This window comes from Clinocottus analis, unplaced genomic scaffold, assembly GCF_023055335.1.
Source record: "Clinocottus analis isolate CAN_PGR_092001 unplaced genomic scaffold, fCliAna1.0.p SCAF_15, whole genome shotgun sequence".
Lineage (NCBI taxonomy): Eukaryota > Metazoa > Chordata > Actinopteri > Perciformes > Cottidae > Clinocottus > Clinocottus analis.
The window spans coordinates 3,102,326-3,126,385 of NW_027175876.1; the positions used below are offsets into that span (position 1 = coordinate 3,102,326).

Genomic DNA, 24,060 nt, shown 5'->3' on the forward strand with positions numbered 1-24,060 from the left:
AAGCCTCGTGACATCATTCGCTCTTTCACAAATGAATAGATCAAAAAAAGTTGTAGAAGCAACTGTTGGTTCAGTGGCATTCGTGTGACGAGCAGCGGCCAGAAGATGGTAATCAGAAATCAGAGGTCCATCTGTTTGATGGAGGAATCTTAATAGAGAAGTTTCCGGGGCCATGATTTGGCCTCCAGCCTGATTTTTTTTTTTTTTAGATCAAGCCAGCTCTGCAGTGCGACGGCAGATTTTAAGGACGGAGCCAACGGTTAACACAAACAGATGTCTCCGTCCTACTTTCTGATCTCGTTCACGACTATGAAGATTATATCAAACATGTGTCATTCCGAGTAAGAGGCTGAAGGATCTATTTATGGTGCTTTTCTTTTTCACAATAAAAGCATCCAGAATATAATAGCTGGTTCGTTCAAGCGAGTAATACAATTTAACGAAAGAGTAATGACATCAAACGAAAAGAGCACAGATTGAATCGGGACATTATTCATCCTTTTATTTTTATTAAATGAATATGAACAAGATGATGTACTAGTGAGAGAAACACATTCATGATGATGGTGTGCTTTTCCAAACCAAAGTTGCAAATTGTTTTACATATAGCAACAAATTACAATCAATAAATATTAAGATACACACAGATACCAGATTGTTCTCTTTTTTTTGTCAGAGCGTTTGATTGCAGTCATAAAGTAATGAGAATTTAAAAATAATAATATTGAAATACAAAGTTTTTCAAGATTATTACCCATCCTGCCTTCAAAGTGAATTATAAAAACCTGCTTAAAAAAAAAGCAATTTTACAGCAATTTTACTCTTATTGGGTCAAGTCCTCCATGAGTCCTGCGAGGTGACATAAATCCATCTTTTATTTGTGTCACTCTTTTATTTGTCAAGTTGATATAATATCCTCCGCCCGCTCCATCTTCTGTTCTGCTGCGCCGAGTTTACTGTGAATGCTGCGACGCAAAAGTAAACAGCAAAGCAAATTGACACCGGCGGAAGTGTTTGTGGATGAGCTTAGGATTTCGACAGTGTGATCGAAAGACATCAGACTGTTGTTTAGTTTGGATTGAGTCGTGATGACGGGATTATGTTACACATTGTGAAGTCCGTTGTGTGCTCTTCAGTTATTTTACACAGCAGCGTGGAGGCAAATAGTGTAACAGGTGTGTGTGTGTGTGTGTGTGTGTGTGAGGGAGAAGGGGTGAGGGGGAGGAGGGTGATACAGTCGTTTGGAAACACCACCTGAGATGACAAAGTGGAGGAGACAAATGTGTATCTGATAATATTCCTTCAGCGAGGTGGAATGGAGTGGCAGGAAAGCAAAACGACAGGAACTGAAGGAAGATGAAATCTAGACCAGCTGAGGAATTCTGTCTTTATTGCCATTTATTGCAAAAACTCCATAAAATTTGGTTCAAAATATATATATATATAAAAAATGTGACAGCCAATGAAATCAAAAAGACAATGGCCGTTCTCTACCGTTATGCAAATGAGGGATTACTTTGCAATTTCCTCCCACAGCTGGCGAAAAGAGACAAAATGCTATCGAGCAACGACGACAGAAAACAATGCGCCTCCTCGCTGGGTGTTCATGATCGAAAGAGCCGATGTTGACCTTTGGATGTTTTACTCGAGGAATAGGAAGCTGAAGTCAAGTGAGGAGGAGGAGGAGGATGAAGAAGAAGAAGAAGAAGAAGGAGAAGAAGAAGAAGAAGAAGAAGAAGATGAAGAAGAAGAAGAAGAAGAAGAAGAAGAAAAAGAAGAGCAGGAGGAAGAAGAGGAAGATAAAGAAGAAGAAGATGATGAGGAAGAAGAAAATGACAAAGAAGACAAAGAAGAAGATGAGGAAGAAGAAGACGAAAAAGATAAAGAAGAAGAAGATAAAGAAGAAGACAAATAAGAGGATGAAGATAAAGAAGAAGACGATGAGGAAGAAGAAAACGACAAAGATGAAGAAGAAGTTAAAGAAGAAGACAAAGAAGAAGAAGATGATGATGATGAGGAAGAAAAAACAACAAAGAAGACGAAGAAGAAGAAGAAAAAGAAGAAGAAGAAGATAAAGAAGAAGAAGATGAGGAGGAAGAAGAGAAAGATAAAGAAGAAGACAAATAAGAAGACAAAGATGAAGAAGAAGAAGCAATGAAGACAAAGAAGAAGAAGAAGAAGAAGAAGAAGAAGAAGAAGAAGAAGAAGAAGAAGAAGAAGAAGAAGAAGAAGAAGAAGAAGAAGATGATGAAGAAGAAGAAGAAGAAGAAGTTGTTCTCATGCGTCTGGGATGCTCTGATATGAACCGCAGTGAGATAAGGGAGATGAGACGCTGTGAAACAGAGAAGCAGTGATGCAACTCCTTCACACAGGAGTCTCATCTCTCTCTCTTAACACGCCCAATTATTGCAAAATGTGATTTTCTCTCATCGAGGCACAGACAACATGTTAGATTAAAAGTTAGGGCTTTGTAGACTCAAAGACACACACACACACACACACACACACACACACACACACACACACACACACACACACTCACACACACACACAACCCCCCCCCCACCCTCTCTCTCTCTCTCTCTCGCTCACAGTCACAGACATTGCCCTCAGTTATTATGCATTCATAAATCAAAAGGTTGTGACGGGAATTAATCTAAAACGATGGTGAGTGTAAGTCACCGGATGCAAATATGACAGCTTTATTAGAAAACTAGATTGCTTGAATTTGTCTGAATTAATGTGACACTTTTTTTGATTAAATAGCAAGCCCCTCCCCTCGCTCTGCTGAGCGGCGGCTGGACGGGGAGGTGGATTAGGCAACAGCAGAGAAACACTGGCGGCTCATTGTCACTCTGCTTTTTTTTTTTCCTTCTTCTTCTTTTTTCCCCATCTGTTCACATGCCGATACACAACACAGTAACGCTTTTTAATTATGTTCAATTATTCATCCGGTCTCTCATCCAAAGAAACAGAGACATATTTGTTGAGTGCTTTGAGTTAAATGCCAACATCACAAATCAGAGGATCGCTAATAGATTTCTGACAGGATTTCTCAGCAGATAAAAGATTTGCGACAGAAATTTGAAACGTTAACGAAACGTTAAATAATTCATGGTGTTTAAATTTCACAATAAAGAGCCTGCTGACAGTTAACGGACGCCTCGCGATTTTAAAAATGTATTTTCTTCGATATAAACGGCATGAAAATGCAGCTCTGCCTGCAGCATTATTCATACTCATCATCTCGTCTGTCTCAATCCTCTTTAATGCCTTTTCCTCATTTGGTCTGATGCTCGCTCGTCTTGCAGCATGCGCTCACCTGCTTCTCTTTGTTTCCTCTTGATTGAGGTCACCAGGAGAGGAAGGTGAGGAGGAAGAGTTAAATGACTTCAGTCTTACCTGTTAGTGCCATGTTCTTGTCTTTTACAAGCCCCACACATGTAATCTAGGTCAGAGGTGATGTGCTACATATGATGGAAAGGGAGTGTCGCCGCTCATCTGACCGTAGTAAAGTTATTCCACCTTTCAGAGAAGAAGAGGAAGAGGGGAGGATGATGACGAAGAGGGGAGGGTGGGGGGGGGGGGCAGTGGAGGGTGAGCGATAACCAGTGTGCCGCAGGGAGAGCGAAGCTAAGTGGCAGCTAACGACAGAATGCAGATCACAGGCCGACGTGCGCGACGAGACCGCGGCCTGGAGGTTTGAGCAGAAGAGTTTTGTATTCGATACAAACAGCCCAGTGCGGGGACCGCGGGACGTGTGTGTGCGTGTGTGTGTGTGTGTGTGTGTGTGTGTGTGTGAGGGAGAATTCTGGACGTAAAGGACTAAAGAGTGCTTTGGGAGTCGAGCCAGGAGGGATGTTGCAGCAGCCTAGGCGGGATGACTAAAGCATGAAAGGAGGGTTGGGTAGAGTCCCTTGCGAAGGAAGGGGTGGGGGGGTGGGGGGGGGTGAGAGATGAGAGGGAGTGGGGGAGTGGGTGGGGGTCTGATACAGTGGATGGTGTCGACTGCAAACCTGCAGCAGCACATCTACTGTGGTACGTCTTTGGAACAAACATGGGCCTCGTCGCCGGCAGACAACATCCACGAAAAACCACCGGCAGCGTACAACCACCTTCTGCAATTCGACTCGTATTTTCTTGCGGCTCGACTGCCGACTTCAGCGCTTTGAAATGGCTGAATGAAGTCTTCCCGCCTTAAATGATAAGAAAACTCAGTATTTTTGGAAATACTGAATATTTCAGGCTGTCAACCGTGCACATTTGGACGGCATATTGGAGCCACGTCTTCATTTATTTCCAGTGAGGGAGAATTAAAAGCCGCATCCGAGGTACACGTCTTCACGCGGCTGCCTCCACATGTCTATTCGTACTGTATCAGACGTGGGATGGCTGCGGAAAACATGTAAGAAAATGAAACAATTTTCTCTCTCAATGTCGTTTCAAATGGCGTGGGAGCTTCGACTGATCATTCACTCTCTTGTTGGAATCTGCTGTGCAGCTGCCTTGAGTATTGGTGCGTGAGAGTGTGCTCAAATGTGTGTTCTTGACTGGTGTATGGTGTGTATGTGTGTGTGTATGTGTGTGTGTGTGTGTGTGTGTATGGCCATTTTCCCAGCATGAGCCAAGCTCCTTAAAGAAAACACACAACATCAAGCGGCAGTGAGATCTGCTTTGTGTGTGCGAATGTAAGCCGCGGTGTTTGTGTTCAAAGTCCGTGTGTGTTCGGAGTGCGTACGCCTGCAGGTGTGCGTGTCTGTGCGTGTTGTTGTGTGTGTGTGATAGTCATGGGAGTGTGATCCCTTTGATCACGACAGCAGCATGGAGAAACAGATTACCTTTCGCAGCCCGTGTGACAGAAAAAGCGCTCTCAAGTTGACAAACCCCACGAGGAAATTTAATATCCCTCTCATTTCCCCGACAAACGCTGGGTTACACGGAGCTGTATGGGGAGCAGAATTGAATTTGTTTGTGAGTATAATGCTAAATAGTTTGACAGTATCTGTCTTATTATTACGTTTCCGGGAGAGTAGAGAATACCGCGCTGCGCCGCTGCATGTTGTGCTTTTCAAAAGATTGGACCATGACATTAAATATAGAAGAGGACATTCAAATGAGTCCCCAAACTATGGATATAGCGCGAGAATTGTTGGCAGGAAAATTACAAAAATCGGACCAAAAACATTGGGGAAGAGGCTTGTTTTTGTTGAAAATTGCTAGTTGTTCCTGCATGTGCAGCAAAGTATCGGCTGTGCGTGACTGTGCTTTGATACATTATCGTATTGAGCAATATTCAGTTTAGCTCATTTAATTCAGTTTATTCAGAGTATTACAAATGTTCCTGTATGCTGTGCTGCGTTTTACTAAAAAGTCGTTGTATGTGGTGAACACTTTCTTAAACAGACACACACGCACACACACACACACACACACACACACACACACACACACACACACACACACACACACACACACACACACACACACAGAGACACTCACACACACACACACACACACACACACACACACACACACACACACATACTGATTGAGAAAATACCTTTGGAGCGAAATGAAGATTGAAACCTCTCTCACAATGGGAGACAGCAGTCAGTTAGCTTAGCTTAGCATACATACTGGATGCAGGGGGAAGCAGCTAGCCTGGCTCTGTTCAAAGGTCGCAAAGTCCACGTGCCAGCGTCTCTACTGTTCAGTATTCAACACAATCCTACATGGTTCAAGAAAAAGCCATACAATATGTTCATCAGTGAGCTTTCGAGGAGCTGGCAGGTAAATTGTGTTACTTGTGGAGACAAAGCAGGCCAGCTAAGCTAACCACCTGTTAGCTCATGTTCTATATTAAGACGTGAAGGTGGTATCGGTTTTACCATCTAACTCTCTGCAATAAAGCAAATAAACAATTTTCCCAATATACATTTTTTTTTTAAATCTCCCAAATTCTTACTGCTAACAATAGCAGCAGTGTGCTACTGTAACACCGGCTAGTAGCTCCTGAAAAACAAATTATCCAACCAAATGTTGGCTGTTGTGCTTAGTGTTTTTATTCCTTTTCCGGTTGTAATAGTTATTAATGTTGGGGATCTGATGAGGCATGTACAGTAAACAGCTTATTGTGATTATGATCATTACTCAGCGGGATCATAGGCGGGTGCAGGAAACACACTCTGGACTTTTGGCAACATGAAACACATCATGGGGTGAGTGTAATCACAGCTTGGTTGCACTGCTGATCCTGTTTTTTGGATTTTCCAGGCGCAAGATATTAAAAAGGCCGCTGCCTGAAATCTAAACATAACTAGAAATGTGAGGTTTCATGATATATGTCCTGGATGTTGAACAGTTATTTTCTGCTCATGCAGTGATCTTGATAGTTGTGCTGTTGGGCGTCTGTCAGAGCACACACACACACACACACACACACACACACACACACACACACACACACACACACACACACACACACGCACACTTTTCCTGATACATAAAACGGAAACTGAACATATGTTCCACTGCTGTAGAGACAGTTTGGACCTGGCATCCCAACCAAGCCTCCACAGCTGCTGCTGTCTAATCTTGTCAGCACGGGCGACGGGTTAAGAACTAAATCTGGCAACCCAGAAGAAGAAGAAGGGGAGGAAGGATGCCGGATCATTAGTACAGCTTCCTTCAGAGTTTTGTAACTTGTTCTTAGCTCTTCACCTGTCAAGTATAATCCTGTCATACATGCTTTTCCCTGGCGGCATTCTACAGCAGGTATTAACAAATGTCATCCATTTTTGTAAAGTTAATATATAACACTTTTTTTTTAGGTTTTTGTCAAACTATGTATAATCAAAACTGACACTTGCAGTAAAAAAAAACCTAAAAAATACAAGAGCACCTGCCGTTCCAGATAAAATCCTCCTCTTACTGCCAAATCGTGCCTTTTTCTTGACAGTTTGCCTGCTACATGCTACAAGCTAAAATGGCTTTAAGTGGCAACTTTATTAGCATGTCTGATCTTGTAATGAGAGTTTTGCCGGTTTAATTTTGTACATATAGCGTGGATCAACTCATGTTGAGGTGTGCTTGAGCATTCAAGGTTGAAATATTGTCATTCTACAACACGGGGTTGCACAACTCAAATGCAGGTCCCTTTACACAACACAAGAAAAAAAAAAACGAGAAAAAAAAACTTATGGTGGAGTACGGAGGATGAGTTGAGCCTGAGGAAAGAAGCTGCTCTGTATTCTGATGGTACAGCAGACACTTCTGTATAGCTTGCCAGACAGCAGCAGGGTGAATAGGCCGGTTTTGGGGTGTTTCTGGTCTTTTAATGTCCTTTGGGTTCTGCGCGGGCACCTCACCTCACTGATATCACTGAGGCTCAGTCGATGGCTAACAGCGATGTTCTGGCCGGCGTTAACCATCTGCACGACGCTCCTTCACTTGACTGAAAAAGAAAAACGACTCAATACTCAACTCTCTGTTGAATAAATATTGTGGAAAGTTCTGAAACGTGATGTGTCGTCGCCGCACCCTCGTAAGATGTCGTCTCTTTGTGAAATTGTCGCTGAGATTGAATTTGCATAAAAATCTGACAAGATTGTGTGTCATACCTGGTGACGATGTGTGAGTCATAGTGTGTGTGTGTGTGTGTGTGTGTGTGTGTGTGTGCTATACCCCTCCCTGGGTGGTTCAGTGCTGTGTAATGCACCTACTGTGGCCTGAGGGGCCAGGGTTGCCAGGTTGTGTAAATAAATTAAAGCAACAAATTATTTTTAAAAGCCTCTCCCTCAGGCCAAGAAAAACTAAGATCCATTATTCATTGAGTTTACTGCCGGGAATCTAAAGGCAGGTGTGTTTGTTTGTGTGAGTGGGCGTGTGTGTGTGTCAGTATTTTTGGTCAATTATTCAAATATTAACCGCCTTTATCCCATCACATTATCTCGTCGGTGAAACTGAATACCATTTACTTTTTTGATACCGGTAATGAAAACCACAACGATGGATGCCGAGCCGCGTCTCCGTAATCAGAAAGAGCGATTCCAGCGCGAGCGACGTTTGAAAGCTGACGCAGCGGTTTTCATTTCCATCAGCAATCACATTTCAGTAAACAGACGAAGACACGATTGTAAAAAAAAAGGTAGAAATGTTTCTAGCAGACGCTTTGGGAAACCATGACACGTGAGCTAAAATGTCTTTGAAATATAATTTGATGCTTTTGCTTATTAGAGATGAGTATCAGTAGGAACGCTCCGCTAAGAGCTGCAGCGGTCGTTCTCCAAAAGGATTTTTTTTTATTTTGTCACGGTTGCCATGCTGGCAATTGTTGGGTCTCTGTAAATATTAGAAAGAGTCTATCTGAAAACTGACCTGCGATGTCTGATAAAGAATTGAATTTCAAAAAAAGCTACAATGCTGCAGGAAGTCACTAGCTAACAGTGACTTTGTTCGCATGTAGACATGGGTGTCCCGATGCTACATCGCTTGTTTTATTTGGTTTGTACAATCAAAACACACAGTTTAAGTGAAAATATGAAATCATTTTACCCATAATTTGGTACTAAATCATCATCTGGATGCGGCTCAGCCCGCGAAACAAACCATCACCTGCGTGGGGTCTGAACAGATGATGTAATGTGATGGACATTGACAGAATCAACTCCCCCGTGCGGTCTTTTTCAGCGCCAAAATCCATTTCAGCTGTAGTCAAGTCATGATTTCATTATGTTTTACCTGACCATGAATGATTCATATTTACATTTTCATTGATTTAAACATATGAGCAGTCCATAAAATATGATGCATTGAACAAACAGTAAAATTGAACACTGCTGCTTGTATGTTAAGGCATCAAAAAATAACGATCCAATGATATATTACATTGTATCACAAGTATTGCCACTTTTGCTACCTAAAGCAGATTATTATAATACCACCGCACATCTGGGCTTTTACAGAGACGTTTTCTTGTCATGCAGTAATCCCTCACTCTCATTATTTCAAGTCTCCATGTTTATTTCATAGTAGATTATATACAGCACACGAGGTATTCATACATCTTGGTGAGCTGCTGCTCAGACTTACAGCCTGTTTTTTCTTCTGTTCTCACTCCTTCATTCAGTCCTGTTTCCTCTTAACTGCGGGGTCACGCTGCCCTCTTTATTTCAAGAAGAATTATGAATTTGCCGCTGTGCGTGTGTGTGTTTCTCTCTGTCGCCCACCATCACCTGCTTCTAATGTTCAGGCTCGCTGTCGGGGGTCACCGGTCTGATGCCACTGCAGGCGAGTTGATCCTCTTCTGCGTCCACGACTGCTTCTCCTCCCGGCTCAACGTCTCGTCCTGCTCTCGCGGTATCGCATCACTCACCTGTGTGTGGAGCCGGGGGGGATGTTAGTCATTGGTCATCTCCAAGTCAGACCACCGCCGACGCAGACGAATATATAAATACTGGAGAGGGAGGAAGGGAAGAGCTGCCACATTGTTTCACAGTGTGTGCTATAGTTCTTTCACACACAAAAAAAGGTCCTCAAGATCATGTGTCAAAATATTAGTGCTTCATATATGCAGAAAGAAAATGTGGTACGAATTGTAGAGTTAAGTCTCTCCAGGGGATGAATGTAAGTCAATGCAAAGTTCTTCTAAAGTTACGAAAAGAAGTTGCGTTTTGTGTGTTTGTGATTTTTAAAATGTTTTATTTCTTTGTTTTGGTGGTTTACAGTTTTTGGAAATGTTTTCTGCAGATACACACATTGTTATTGTATATCTAGTCAGAATATTAATGTAAAGTTCAAAGTTTAATGCAGTTTATGGAGCCCCCAAACCAAGAAAATGTATTGAAAAGTTATCAGACAAGTCAACAAGTTTAACTAATACAAATATATTTATACTTTAAAATGAAGAAAAAAAATGGAAATGAGGTAAGGGCAATGTGAAATGGAGCATGGGAGGAATGGAAATAAAATTAAATGTGTGAAGAAAACAAAGAATTGTGAACAATAAAACGATCCCCTAAAACATATTGAGAAGACTGAGATGAATCAGATGAAGTTTTTTATTTTCATGATTGTCTAACAACAGTGTTGTGTGTTTAATTACAGTTTTGATATTTTTCATTTGATGATGTTTCACAACATTTGACAAGATGCAGCTTTTAAAAAGGGATGAAGAACTCAGAGAAACATTGTGAGGAGTCCATTATCACACGGTTTTAAAATATAAGTACTTATTAAAGAGCAACTCCAGGAAGAAATGTGCAGAATACAGATATGCTAAGGCCCATAATGGCATTTTTATTACACTATTTTATGGTGTCATAATTTTGTAAAAAGGTTTTAATCATCAAATTCCAGACAAACAGAAATAAACAACAAACTGTACATCCTCCTCATCCCTCTGTTTCTTTACTTCCTCTCCTTCACTTCAGGCAGACCTCCTCTTCCTCTCTCCGGCTCTTCACAGCTCCTCTTCCTCGCTCCTCCTCTTCAGAGCTCCTCGGAGTGGAAAGCTGAAGGCCAGAGGAGAAAATGAGGTGTTCATCGGTCCCAGTGACTTCATCAATCCCAGTTATTGCAGGTGTAAATATTCTTCCCCAAACTGCAGTTTCCTGGCTGATATTACCATACAAATGAATATTAAGCGACCTGCATCACGTCATTATTTTTTTCCTCTTCTGTTATGCTGCCGTTGTTTTGGCCTTGAACCTCTTCCTTTACAAAATTAACTGCTATATTAACTCTGACTAATACGTATTTCTGCGCCTCATTTTCGAATGAGAGCATCTTTAAGTGTAATTCAAGTTGTCTCACTGTCTCTCTTCTCAAAACACATTTTCTGCTTCGCTTATAAATAATATAATTATATTTTTCATCTCCGTAAATTCAATTTCAAATCAGAAGAAAGAAAAAAAAGAAGCATACTGTGTTTTAACAAGCATGCGATTAAGTCGTTAACAAAGGGAAGCAATATGAAAGTACATACAAGCCTAAGCTGCTTATAATGATATAAAGTATTGGTATTGATATTAATGATTCTGGGCCTGTATTACTTGGTATCAAAAGGAAACCAAATGATGTGGTATCTCTACTCCCTTATGACACAAAGCAACACTTCCACTTGCTTTGTTCCACTCTCAGATCATAGTTTCAAGGCTGTTGCCGGTTGCCGGTTGCCGGTTGTCCGTTTACCACGTGGACTCACTGCCTGAAAGCCATTTACAATAAATCATCTGACTGTCTGCATTTGGCAGCGTTCCCCGCAGTTCCCACTGTGACAGAAGTATTTGTAAATATAAAGCGCACTCGATCAAGTTTTCACTGCGGTTAATTAGCGGCGTTTTAAACGGGCCGTTGCTTCTGATAATTGAATAAAGAAGACGATGGGAAGTTTATTTTATGCCTGATTTATTCCCGCAATTTAGCGGGTTAAAAGGGCGTCACATTCATTATTACTCTGTTAGTCAGTGAGTGATTACGTTCCGACAGCTCCACCAATGCGATTATCTGCACAGCGTGGATTATCACACGGCGCATATAGTTTGCTTTTCATTACATTCCCGTGCTGATTAATAGTCCTTCTAGAAAACAGAATATTGAAATGTGCGGTCATGATGGTCGTCATCTTCGTCAGTGAAGGGGTTACTCGGCATGGCGTGATGTTTTCTTACATGTGAGGGGTTCAGTGAGCTGGTGAATACCTTCCTCCTCCTCATCATCAGGAGCCACCAAACCGGCTGCGAAAGTCCACATCACCTCCAACCAATCAGTGCTCTCCTGAGACGTGGCGTCAGCGGGGCTCGATTGTATTGGACGAATCCCACCTTAATAGAATAAAGGGAATGCGGTTATTAAAAAATGTAAATCAGAGTACAGTAGGGTATTATGAAATATTTAAGATATTTTAACGCTTACCTACAGACAACTACCATATGTTCACACATACAATTTAACAGAAAAAAATGTGCTTAATACAAAGATTGCAGTATTCAATAGCATGCATACTACATGAAGTTCACAATGTGGAAACTGAAAGTTCACAGCAGGTCGCCATTGGTTGCTATTATGAAATTAACTTGAGTGCTAAGGGGTGAATGTGATATGTACGACGGCTTCCTGCTTGCCTCTTGCCCTCAAACCTCTCTTGCCGATGGCAGAGGGCGGAGGGAGACCTGCGGGGGGACAGACACAGCGTTAACAGAGACGGCGTGACGGGAAGCCAACAGTAAGAGGTTGAAGGTAGACCAACGGCTCTCCTCATTTCTCGGTTTGCGCATCCTCGATTCCTTTCCTCACCTTCCATCCTCGCGTTGCGGTCCCTCCCTCCTGAGACGCGATCGGAGGAGGCAAGGAAGAGAGAGAAGTCGAGGCGTTAACAAAATGGGACGACTGTGCATGTTCGAGCAATGATAGAGCATGTTGTGTTGCTATGAGCATAATAGTGTCAACCACATAGATATTGACTTTTTTTTCCGTAAATTTGTAATGTTTGTATCTTCCAGATGTGTGCGACGCCTCTTTTAGACGTCGCAAGAGCTTCTGCGACAAGCTTTCTCGCTTCTCTGGATGCATTTGAGTAACTTGGACATCCTTCAAGAGATCTAGTTCCGGGTCAAAGTCTAGAAGGACGGAGGAAACGAGGAGGCACCGAATGAGAAGAGCGGACGGGAAAAGAAGCAGAGAGAAGCAAAGACACATAACAAAGGAGCGAATCCATAAAATCCTTCAACAGCCGTCATTGGTTTGCTGCAAACGTGGCAAACGTGATGCAAATGAAAATAAAGAAAAACATCACACACATGCTGGCTGAGGACACGGCAAGAAACGGCAACGACTCAACCAAGTTTTCAGCAACATTTCAACGTTCCAGAGACACTTTTATCAGTAGTCCCACTGTCTGCCAAATATATACACTATACCATTTAAAGCATAGTGTCATGACTTTCTCTGGGTTTCACTCCAGTAGACAGAAACTGCAACAAAACAAATTCCTAATTAGGCAACCTTTGTAACTAATTTCCTTATTTATGGTTAATAGATTCTTTAATAATGCGTTTTGATCAGTAATGATGCTGAGTTTGTGTTTGTCCTCATACAGCAGCTGTCTGTTTAGCTCTCTAATACATCAGGGAGGCCGAGCGGCTTGACCTCGGGCTCTTCTGGGAATCAGCTGCAGGAAATCCATTTATTAACAATTAAAACACTGCGGATTTAATGCATAATTATGAAAATATTAAGGCATTAACATTACTAATGACTGACTAACTGCTGTTGGCTCATTAGACAGTGAGGAGCCCGTGGTGCTTATTGACGACTTATTAACACCATTAACATCTGGAGAGTTGATGGCCTCTCAGAAAGACATGCTCAACTCCATGATTGATGATTTTAATAATAACATGATAATAAATGTCTCACCAGGAAGGAGTTTTTATTTTTTGCAAACCCTAAAATTCTGTCTATTTAAGACCAATGACTGATCTAAATAATTAATAAATGGTTTAATAGTAATCTAGAAATAGTATTCATGGTATTAACAATATTAGCTACAACTTATGAACAATTTATAAATGAATGTATGAACATATTGACTGAATAAGATAAGAAAAAATTAGATGATCCTTTATTAGTCCCTCAGTGGGAAAATTACAGGATTACACAGTAAATAAAGATAAAGATCAAGTAATATAAATGAACAATAGAACAGTTATAAAACAAAATTATACGTGAATGGAAACACAACTAATACAACTTCATTCTAAAGTCCCTAAATTCCCATATAGCAAAGAAATTGGCGGGAATGTGAAAAAAAGACATGGCCTCTCACCCAGGAGACCGCAGTTCCTGTCTCATGTGAGTCAGGTACTTTCAAATATAGTTTTATTTCAGATTCGCAGTCATTTTGAACCAAAACCATGGTGTTTGCTAATCAAGTACTTTTTTTTTGTTGTGAAGACAGAAGCAGTTTTCGTGTGTTTCACTTCACCACGTCTTTAAAACTGGGATAAAATAAGTTTTTGGTTTGTATTGGAACACACTTCTGCTTTCTTCCCAGCGGCTGCTCTCGATGGTTGATCTTTTTAATATTCCCTCTCCCAGGTGGATGAAGCCTTGTGCCTGTGTGTGCCAAGTGTGGAGGAGTCGTATAATGTATCCTCATAAACAGATGATTAATGCGCTGACATTTCTTTGATTGGCACTCCGGACCGAGACACCAGGAATAGAAGGCTAACATTTCCCCCCCCGCTAACTCTCCCGTCCTTTTATTGCCTTTACTTATTCATTCAGTCTCTCCTCCGTACGCCGCTCCTCTCTTTCTTTGGTTCTCTCTCTTACTCCCTCCATGTCCTTGTTATTCTTTCTTCTTTCTATCGTTTTATTTTCTTCCTTTATGTTCTCATCCTTGTGACTCTTTCCTTCCGCCTACATCTCTCTACCTTTTAGTTATGTGTAGTTTAGCCGCCACATCAACAATTATAAAGCGATAAAGAGATAAGAAATACAAATTGGGCCACGAAGATGTAGAAATAAAAGAAGAAACAGAGGACTCTGAAAAACCTCCCGCAGGAGAAAAGAATAAAGTAGCTGCAAGAGATGCATCTGAGCTAGATAACAAAAGCAAATAGGATTCAGAGTTCTGTTTGTTAGTTTTTTTATTATATTTTCCTCTTTGCTTCATTGCGTCTTCCTTTCTTTCTTTCAGCCGGTGTCACAATGACACAGGAGAACAATGTGGTTTTGCAGTGCAACACCCTCGTCACCGATGTCGGATCTCAACGAATAAACACTGGATGGTTGTAACATTTGCAGCCGTCTCTCAATCTAAATAAATTTACCTTTTTTTTAATGCATACATACATTAGGAAGTTGCCTCATGCCATCCAGAAGTTTGATAAGATGCTTTTTTTTCTATATAGTAGCTAAGTGTGGGCTCCTCTTTCCCCATTTCTATATCTGTATAATTTTCTGGTGTTATTCCGTCTATTCTTTCTCACACACACACACACACACACACACACACACACACACACACACACACACACACACACAGACGCACACACACACACACGGCTCTATCTCTGCTCTTTCGCGACAGGGAGTATTGCATTTCTTCTTTATTGTCCGTGAATGTCTCCTTGCTGTTTCATTTACACACGCTGGCCTTTATTGAAATGTCACGATGGGAGAAAAGCTTTGTGATTAAAAATGCAGCCCGGCATTTTGTCATTGTCAACTTGCAAATATTTACCTGAGAAAACGGAAGTTGACGTATACGTATGCAGGGCATCATCTGTTGAAACCTGGGAGTCTCTTTTTTTTTTTTATCATTCAGATAGAATGAAACATTTAAAATCTCATTCTCTGTTTAAGTTTTCATGGTAAAGTTGAACATATTTTTCAATGTCAGCCGTCGCAAGAAAATCAATCTGCAAAAATTGCACAAATCATTCAATTTAAAATCCCGACAGGCCGACAGATTTAATGCCATCATTAGACACAATAGTCGTAACCCAACACCTAGATGTCTATTTTAGGCTTCTTAGTCATGGCCGACTGTTGGCAGGCTCAGAGGAAACACAGATATAGGCGACATGCGATGCCACACAAGTCACACAGGCACACAATTTGAATTGTCATGCACCTAAAGTGCTGGGTCGGAGAATACCAACCATCTCACGGCGGTTTGTGAAATATTCGGGGAATTGAAATGTAGAAATACACAAACTTTATTTATTTTTTTCACGTCACTAAGCACGAAAACAAATGCCAATGAATATTGAATAGTGAGAAAGATCACCTGTGTTCAAGACCGAGTGTCCCAAAGTGAAGTGAAGCGTTTAAGTGTTGCCTTCACAATAGTAGACGTCGTTATTTTAATAATTATGTTTTTTCCTTAAACCAAAATAAGTGGTTTTATTGCTTCATGTCGTCCACACAGACTTGGAAAAAAAAAACGTGTCGCAGGAACAAAATATTCCAACTTAAAAAAATCAATTAGTTTTAAAAGCAGACTAAGCGACACAAACAAAATGTACACGTATATATCCGTGGCCGCACAACTCTTGATTGAAATTGTGTGGCTATTTCACAAACTGCTGTCAGACTGTGTTGAGAACACACACACACTGGTGACATAAATGAGTTAAACGTAACAAAAGCAGATGCTTCCACACAGATGTCAATTAACCAGAAGTGCACACGGGTAAAAACAACCCTGAACACGTGAGCTAACAGTCATGTTAAATCTAAACAACGCCAAATTTTCATCTATTTCAACTTTTGACCTGTAACTTTGATACAAAATATATGTACAACTGAGCTAACACACTAGTTATTTATCATTTACACTCATTGTCTCCTTAGCAACTGAGCTGACAAGCTCGTTATTTAGCATTTAGACTTATTGTCTCGTTAGCAACTGCGCTAACAAGCTTGTTATTGATCATTTAGATTCATTGTCTCGTTAGCAACTGAGCTAACAAGCTTGTTATTTACCATTTATACTTAGCAACTGAGCTAACGAGCTTCTAAACTTACATCGAGCAATGAATGAAGGGACAAAAGTTCAGAAAGTTGACAGCTGGTGGAAAACACTGTAACTTTAAAACCAATGGAGACATTTGAAATACTGGAATCATGTATATGTTGATAGTCTCACACCACTCTCGTGCTCTAAGCAAGCAGGTGCAGTCAAACTCTTAGTGGTTTTGTTGCTGTTGTTTTTACCAGAAGATAAACACACGGGGTCGTCACAGTATGATGTGTACTCTTTGGATGGGATGGCAGGTGATTGACAGCATGAGGATGGAGAAGAGGTGAAGAGGTAGGTGGAGGGGGGGGGGAGTGAGGAGAAGAGTTAAAGATGAGAGATGCTGGATGTGGGGCGGGGCTAATCCTCGCGCCGGACAGTCCAAAAACATGGTGATGTGTGGCGTGAGTGATGTGGCGCAGCAGTGAGTAGAATTGATGGAAAGGTCAATTCACCTGTTTGTGTGTTTGACCAAAATCAAAGGGATCGATTTCCTGTGCGGCAGTCTGACCTTTGAGGGTCAGGTCTAATGCATTATCATGCACTTCTGACCAAAGGAATCCTTTACTATACAAGTTATGAATGATTTCAGTAAATGTAATTCAATAAATCACCAAAAGTTGTAAAAAAAAAAAAAAAAGTCCAGTAGACCAAATGGAATTTTGTATACATTGTTTAGTGTATGAATTAATTAAACAATGAACATATCATTTAGATCGCTTTAGCTATAAACTACATGTTTTCAGTCATCATGCTAAGCTAAGCTAACCGACCGCTGGCTGACTGTATACCTTTGTGTTTAGCAGACAGATATGAGAATAACTTGTGTTCAGTTTGTCCTAAAATGTCAAATGTGTGCTTTACCTGTAAAGTAAATAATAACAAAAGTATAATCACTTAAAGGTAAAAAAAAAAAAAAAAAAAATGTTTGTACAGTGTTTGGATTTCTGGGCTCGTTAACGACACAGATTCTGTGTTTACCAAATCAAAACAAGGCGCTGAAGAGTGCGGCGCGGTCGTTCTCTGTTGATTTCTCCTGTTGTGCTACAATCACACATTTCTCATTATCTTAAGATGTAAATGAACGGGTAAGCCCGATCAGGGATGCCAGCGAATGAGCGGTCTATGGCCGAACTGAACACGTTTGAAGGAGATCTTGACTGCTGCATTCGTGCGTTCAAAGGGAAATTCATTTTCTCCCATGACAATGAAGTAAATAAAGGCGTGGTCAGATAAATTCAATTTGATTGCTCAAAGCTGGCGACAATAGGATTAGCAAAGAATGCTGCAACAGGGAAGTATGGAAGCCACAGGAAGTTCCCCTTTCAATCCATTCGACCAGTGCATGATGTTTAAGTGAAAATGAGGAGTGGATGGACCTCACTATGTACACAGCTGTGTTACTACAGCGGTACATAAACAGTGGTGGGCTAATTGATGTTAGCGTCTCATGTGAGTGTGAGAAAATGCACTTCTCCAAGACGGTGCACATTTTCAACACATGTGCCGAGTGAAGGGAAGCACAAAACACCGCGTGTTGCTTTCCACACAAACAGTTAAAGCAGCACAGAAGTGCAGCGTCCTCTGACTCGACACATGGCCGTTAGAAACGGTGACCTTCTCGAGAGCACGCCCGCTTTTGAAGTCTGCTTCAAAAATGTCTGAAAGGTTTGTGGAAAAAAAAAATGAGACGTGGATGTGTAAATTAAACGTGAAGAATGGGGATAAATGAGTTGAAGGAAAGTGTCATTAAGCGCACATTATAATGACTATATGATGGAATTATAATCCTTGGTGAAAGGTATAATCAAAAAAGGTATTGAAAGATGGAAATGTTACCTGCGAGCGTTTTATAGTTGAGTAGATCAAAGAGAACGATGGCGACTCCCGACCACGTGATCACCAGAGCCACAACCAGCAGCCAGGCCATCGGTGAACTAAAGGTCAAAATGACATCATCCAAAATTGTCCTCTGCTTGGTTGGAGCTGGAGGCTCCGCCCCCTCGCCGTTGTTTTGACCGCTCATTGTCGAAGAGGGCTGAGGACAGAAAGACGGGGCGTGGCCAGAGAAAGAGACGGGTTTGAGACAGCGGGACAAAAAGAAAGGAACACCAGTGAAGAAAGAAAAGGAAGTGAGGCGTGATCATGGATGCCATGCATCGCTTTTCTTGGCGAGACACGCCCTGCGTGGCCAGTTGAGGCGGAGCGGATTGATTGAGGTTAGGCATGGACCTTGAGACGTCAAGCAAAAGTGGGGAAAAGAAAAGTGCAGTTGGCTCAGTTTTTTAATGACTAAAATACTTTCAAATAATGAAACCATGACCGCCTTTGCGTTGAAAATAGTTGTTTGCTGCTATAATACTCTCAAAATGTGTGTGTGTGTGTGTGTGAGAGAGAGAATCTGTACACTTGAAATCAGCTTTTCACAGTATGCCCTTTTAATGTTTTAGCTTTTTTTCTTTTCCCTCCTCTTTTTTGCTGAGACAGTCGCTTCTGATGTTCTCTAAAATTGCTGATCTCGCCATTAAAAATTTCAGTTTGAACATCGATTGGACTTAGAGGGCAACGCAATTAGCATCTGATTTAGGAGATTAGGATTCAGCATAGATGTGCAGGCGGCAAGCTGTCTAGCTTTGGTGGTAGATTCATGTTCAATGAGGACACATTGAAAGCATTAAACACCTGTTGCTGAATTTCAAAATAAAACAACAGAAACCTTGGCAGTAGTGTCGCCTTCAGGCCTTTGGTGTCAAAACACAGGGTTGTAGCCCATAATGACGTTCATACTGTATGCACAAATTTACCACTAAACCAAGTTACTGGATCTTTAATCTGTGCTTGATGTGAGTGATAACCTCAGTGTGTATAACGGGCTCCTACAGTCCCGTCACCATTTCCTCTGATTAATGCACACAGCAGCTGTTTATTCACGCGGATGTCTTTCTTTGTGCGAGGACGAGAGTTATGAGGAGAAAGAGAGACCGAGACTATACCGGAGGTGTCGAGGAGATTAAATTCCATCACACTTCAGAAAAAAAATGTGATCCACCAGATAAATTACTTCTCCAAAGAAAGTTTTCATCATCGCGTGGCGGCGGGGCCGCGCGCCGCGACATGATTACGTGCCCGCGTTGGGTTGTTTGTGTTCATTATGCGGCGTGATGCGATGAGCGCCCGGGATGATTTATTTTTCCTTCTGTTTCCCTGCCTGCCTCTCACACGGCTTATCTGCAAATATGAAGCGATAGCTACGCTGCTGGGCAGATTTGAATTAAAATAGGGGAAGAAATATGCCCTTCTCAAGGTTATTAATGAGGCCCAGAAGGTCTGAATGCCACGCTGGTCCAGCTGAGGCATTCAACACCGTTCATTATGACGATCCCATGGACAGAATTAGCTGCTGGTTTGCCGTTCTGGACTCTAATGGTTCTCATCTTCACTGTTACTTAATAGAAGCTCAGTGTACATTTGTGACAATGTCTCCCTCGCCGCTCATTATACAATATATGAACCTCAAGGCACAATTCAGGCTCGTTCTCAACATGCAGCCTTCCGTTTGAGCAAATTGCCCATATTCATAGCCTGAAATGTAGCCTGTGCTCTCGAACCGAGCCAGCGTGCCCGACTGACTATTAAACAGTGAGTGAAGCAACAATAGAGCTCTTTGGCACGGCCAGAGTGACCTGTTAGGGGGCCCAAGGGCATCCATGTGGGGCCAAGAAACCTGCAGGAACCAACTCCAGAACTGTTCTCTGACCTCAGGGTTTTATGCTCTGACCTCAAGGAGACAAAACACATTGGATTCTGTGTCTTTGCTTTCTGTTATTTATTTATTTTTTCAGCTTTCTACACTATGGGTGACTGAAAAGAGAGAACTCGTCTGAGGCCACAACACTGAACTGCCATGTTGTTAGGATCTATCCATCCATCCATCTACCTTTCTACCTCCGTTACAATGGGATCCAGGATGGTTGTATGATGCCTTGTGTTTCAGTAGCCGGTCTCTGATCGGCTGACCTTTCTGTTGCGGCGTTCAGATAACAAACTGCAAAATCAATTTAACATAATTCTGCCCACGCACACCCAATTGCACATTTGAGTGTGTGCGATTCAAGAAAAAAAGCTAACCATTGATCTAGTGAACAACAGCCGGCGCGCGTGTCCTTTCAGCGGAGGCCGGGAGCGCCGGTCCGTGAGTGATATAAAAGCTGACCATTGATCTCCGGTGCGGCCCCGGCACTGAGCGTCCGGGGCCGCACATTGATCCTCCGAGAAGAGCGGAGGCTGCAGCGTGCGATCATCCACCTCGCCACCATTCTTCAGAGCATCTATCTACAGAACAGTTCTCCTACGTAGGCCCATGTGTTATAGTTTCTGTCAAAGCGTGAGTCACATTTCTCCTTGCAGTTTACGTCTGTGTGTGTGTGTGTGTGTGTGTGTGTGTGTCCTGATGACCAAGCCCACCTGTTGTCACCACACACAGAGCTGAGCTGCTCTTCACACACAGAGACACCAACTGCTGCTGCTGCAGCGGCCTCCTCCTCCACACCAGAGGAATGCACCGAATTAGACGCATGTGGGTGGAGGCGACTAACCGGTGATTGAGGGCAAATGAAAGGCGACAAAAAGGCAACGTGGAGAGTGTGAGTAAGTGAATCTGTCACCTTGAGATGGGTAACGTATCCACACAAACATGCATGGCGCTGCTAAATAAAGTAATGTGCTGGGTATGTCAGTGGTAGTGAGTTAATGCTACTTTATACGTTTACAGCATTACGTTTTAGTGCTGCATATTGTACTTTTGACTCATCTACATCCATCTGACAGCGAGAGTCACCCGCTGTGGTGACTTGTCGGATGAATATTTCACATTAAATATGATATGCGTATAGAATACAACACATTTTCAGGTTTCAGATGTCTATAAGTTATAGAGTTCCCCCCAGAAAAACTGCTTCAAGGCCAAAAGAGGAAAAAAAGGATCTGACATTTAAAAAAAAAAATAGGAAGATGATTGAAAGCTCCAAAAAATAAATAAACTTTGCTCTAACTTCTTTCCTTTTTCATTAATCATTCGTGACCATGTGTCTTGCGACCCTGTCGAGGGGCCCGACCTCTAGGTTTGGAACCACTGGACTAAACTACAAACTGTGATAAAATGCAAAGCTGAAAATACATTTACATCATGCAGTATTTTGAAGTATTAAATTGGCACTTTTAAGGATAGAAATACTTATGTATCTAATCTGTCACAGTACAGTATCAGCCTCCATCAACCAGAAGAACACTGCGTTACAGATTAAGAAGAAAAGAACTCAACACATAATGAAAGCAGTGATTTACATTCCCCTGAGTTATATTTTGTGCAATTACGTTACAGCGCTGTCAGAGGAGCAAAGAAAAAGGAGAGAAATAAAAGGTAAATTGATCATTAAAAAAATCACATCAAAGAGACTATTTTTAAATGCAGTTGTAACCAACGGAGGGGTCGGGACCCCCAAGAGATCACCAGACACTTCTGAGGGATCCCAAGAAGACACAAAGGGGGGGAAGACATGTCTTTTCTCGTTAAATCTAAATCTAAACTCCAAGCCTCGAAAATCACATCCACACTGAGGCCCTAATCGCTGTGTTAAGGAGGAAGGACTGTACACATTGTCAGGTTGGACACCTTTGTTCTCATATATGAGGAGAATGAAACCCAGTCTATGAGCAAAATGTTGCTTCTTTAAATACTTTGTGTAGTGAGAGCGTGAGTTAACAACCTGTTAACTGGTCATTTAATCACGTTTTGTTAATCTCTTGTGTACTTATTTGAGATACTCGTCATATATTTAATGTAACAAATGTACTACTACGGTATATCTGCAAGTGGCAACAGAGCAAAAGTGAAGCTTTTTAGTCATGATGGTCAAAAAAAAGGTATTTTGAACCTTACAAAGTTATAAAAAAAACAAATATGAAGATAAATGAATGTGACTTGAGTGAATATGTGCAGCACGAATAACAACAGGAGCAGATAGCTTACACTGTAGCTCACAGATTATAACACCAATGGCCATTTGGGTTTATTTAATCACAACATTAAACTCCAGTTCTCCACCTTTTGAAAGTTGGGCAGTGTGCTTCAGAGTGGTATTAGATATTTAAAATGGCAATAAGACAGAATAATCGCGTACAGACCTCCAGCATTCAGCACCGTCCGTATCAGATCATTATTCTAAAGTTCAGCCGGAGCGACATGGATTTGTACAGTACCTTGGGCTTTGAGTTTTCGCCGGATGTTCAGCGATAACCTTCAGTCCTTCAAACGCTCGGGGAAATGCACCGTCACCATGGAAACGCGCACGCACCTCCTTCGTTAAATCCTCTTTGGCCCCGGCTGATTGTGAGGAAGACGACGACGTGCAAAGAGCAAGTGAGCTGGATCCCAACAGGCTCTAAAAATACACAAAAACCTTCCCCACAGGAGAGAAATGGAAGGGACTCGAGTAAACAGCTCTTTAGGTTTCTTTTTCCTTTTTTTTTTTATGCTTCTTGTTAATATCAAAGTTCTTCTTGAAGATTTGTCCAGGAGATTCTTGAGTGAAAGTTTTTGATGATGAAGGGTTTTGCCGGTTCGCTGCTGAAGAGAGAGAGAGAGAGAGAGAGAGAGAGAGAGTGAGACACGGATAGAGACGGGCAAGGAGAAGTGGGTTGACCTACTGAGAGTCACCCTGCCCCCTCTGAGAGTCCAAAATAGAGAGATAGTGGAAGTAAAGGGAGGGAGGGAGGGAGGTAGAGAGAGTAGAGATCAGTGGAGCGGAAGAAAACCGGGAGTATCGGGCCAAAAGATCAAGGGATGGAGAGGAGAAGAGAATAAAGTGAAGAGATAAAGGTCTCAAAGTCTCCTGTGCTGTGTATCTTGTAAAAATAGAGGTTATTAATCATGTTATAATGATAGAGGCCGCCAGAGGCGGCTAACAGCAGATGTTACAGCAACGCTCCTCCTCTGAGGCCCGTTGCTCCACTGCTGACCTCAGCGACTGACCTGCCCACTGTAAAAAAAACAAAAACACAATAAAAATCAAGACAATCCTCTGACATCTGTACATTCGTGCTGTCGTTGGTTTTGTGTCATTTACTGAATGTCACGGTAGGAAACGACAACGTTAGCATTAGCGGTGTCGACGCGGCCGAACACCAAACGTCTTCACTTTGTGTTTGACGACGACTTGAAGCGTAACGAGCTTCAAACGTGGTCTTCCTCCACTTCATCCAGTGGACACATATTTCCTCTTAAGTACGTTGACCTCTGACCTCAAACAGAGGTCAACGTGAGGAGTAAAGTACGTGAATTAATAGCTAGTTGAGCCCCATGCGAGTTCTTTTATAAGTCCTGTCAGAACCTGTTTTTGAGGCCCAGTTTAAAACGGCCGTGTGTGTGTGTGTGTGTGTGTGTGTGTGTGTGTGTGTGTGTGTGTGTGTGTGTGTGTGTGTGTGTGCGTGTGCAGTGAGAAGGAGAAACCTGACCCCCAGTCGTGCCCTGAGAG

At 41.9% G+C, this 24,060-nt stretch overlaps 1 protein-coding gene and 1 long non-coding RNA gene across 2 annotated transcripts; both read right to left on the minus strand.

Annotated features, from left to right (window-relative positions):
- Window positions 1-10,044: 10,044 nt before the first annotated feature.
- LOC137786057 (uncharacterized) lies at window positions 10,045-12,011 on the minus strand. The gene is made up of 2 exons (XR_011077546.1): window positions 11,670-12,011; window positions 10,045-10,511 (listed from the first exon to the last, which is right to left on the minus strand). It is a non-coding gene; the product is annotated as an uncharacterized lncRNA (long non-coding RNA).
- Window positions 12,012-12,081: 70 nt separating this feature from the next.
- Window positions 12,082-23,225, minus strand: LOC137785937 (triadin-like). Its single transcript, XM_068577512.1, has 5 exons — window positions 22,787-23,225; window positions 18,368-18,566; window positions 16,726-16,767; window positions 12,295-12,324; window positions 12,082-12,170 (listed from the first exon to the last, which is right to left on the minus strand). The coding sequence occupies exons 2-5, from the start codon at window positions 18,552-18,554 to the stop codon at window positions 12,082-12,084; spliced, it is 348 nt and encodes a 115-aa protein (XP_068433613.1). The 5' UTR covers window positions 18,555-18,566; window positions 22,787-23,225.
- Between the last annotated feature and the right edge of the window lie 835 nt (window positions 23,226-24,060).

What these genes read in the sequence shown, in the direction of transcription:
- LOC137785937 (XM_068577512.1), bottom strand. Translation starts at nt 18,554, where the DNA reads ATGAGCGGTCAAAACAACGGCGAGGGGGCGGAGCCTCCAGCTCCAACC. An exon ending in CAACTATAAAACGCTCGCAG is followed by an intron (nt 16,768 to 18,367) that starts GTAACATTTCCA and finishes TCCCATCCAAAG; the next exon opens with AGTACACATCATACTGTGAC. An exon ending in CCGCAACGCGAGGATGGAAG is followed by an intron (nt 12,171 to 12,294) that starts GTGAGGAAAGGA and finishes GTCCCCCCGCAG; the next exon opens with GTCTCCCTCCGCCCTCTGCC.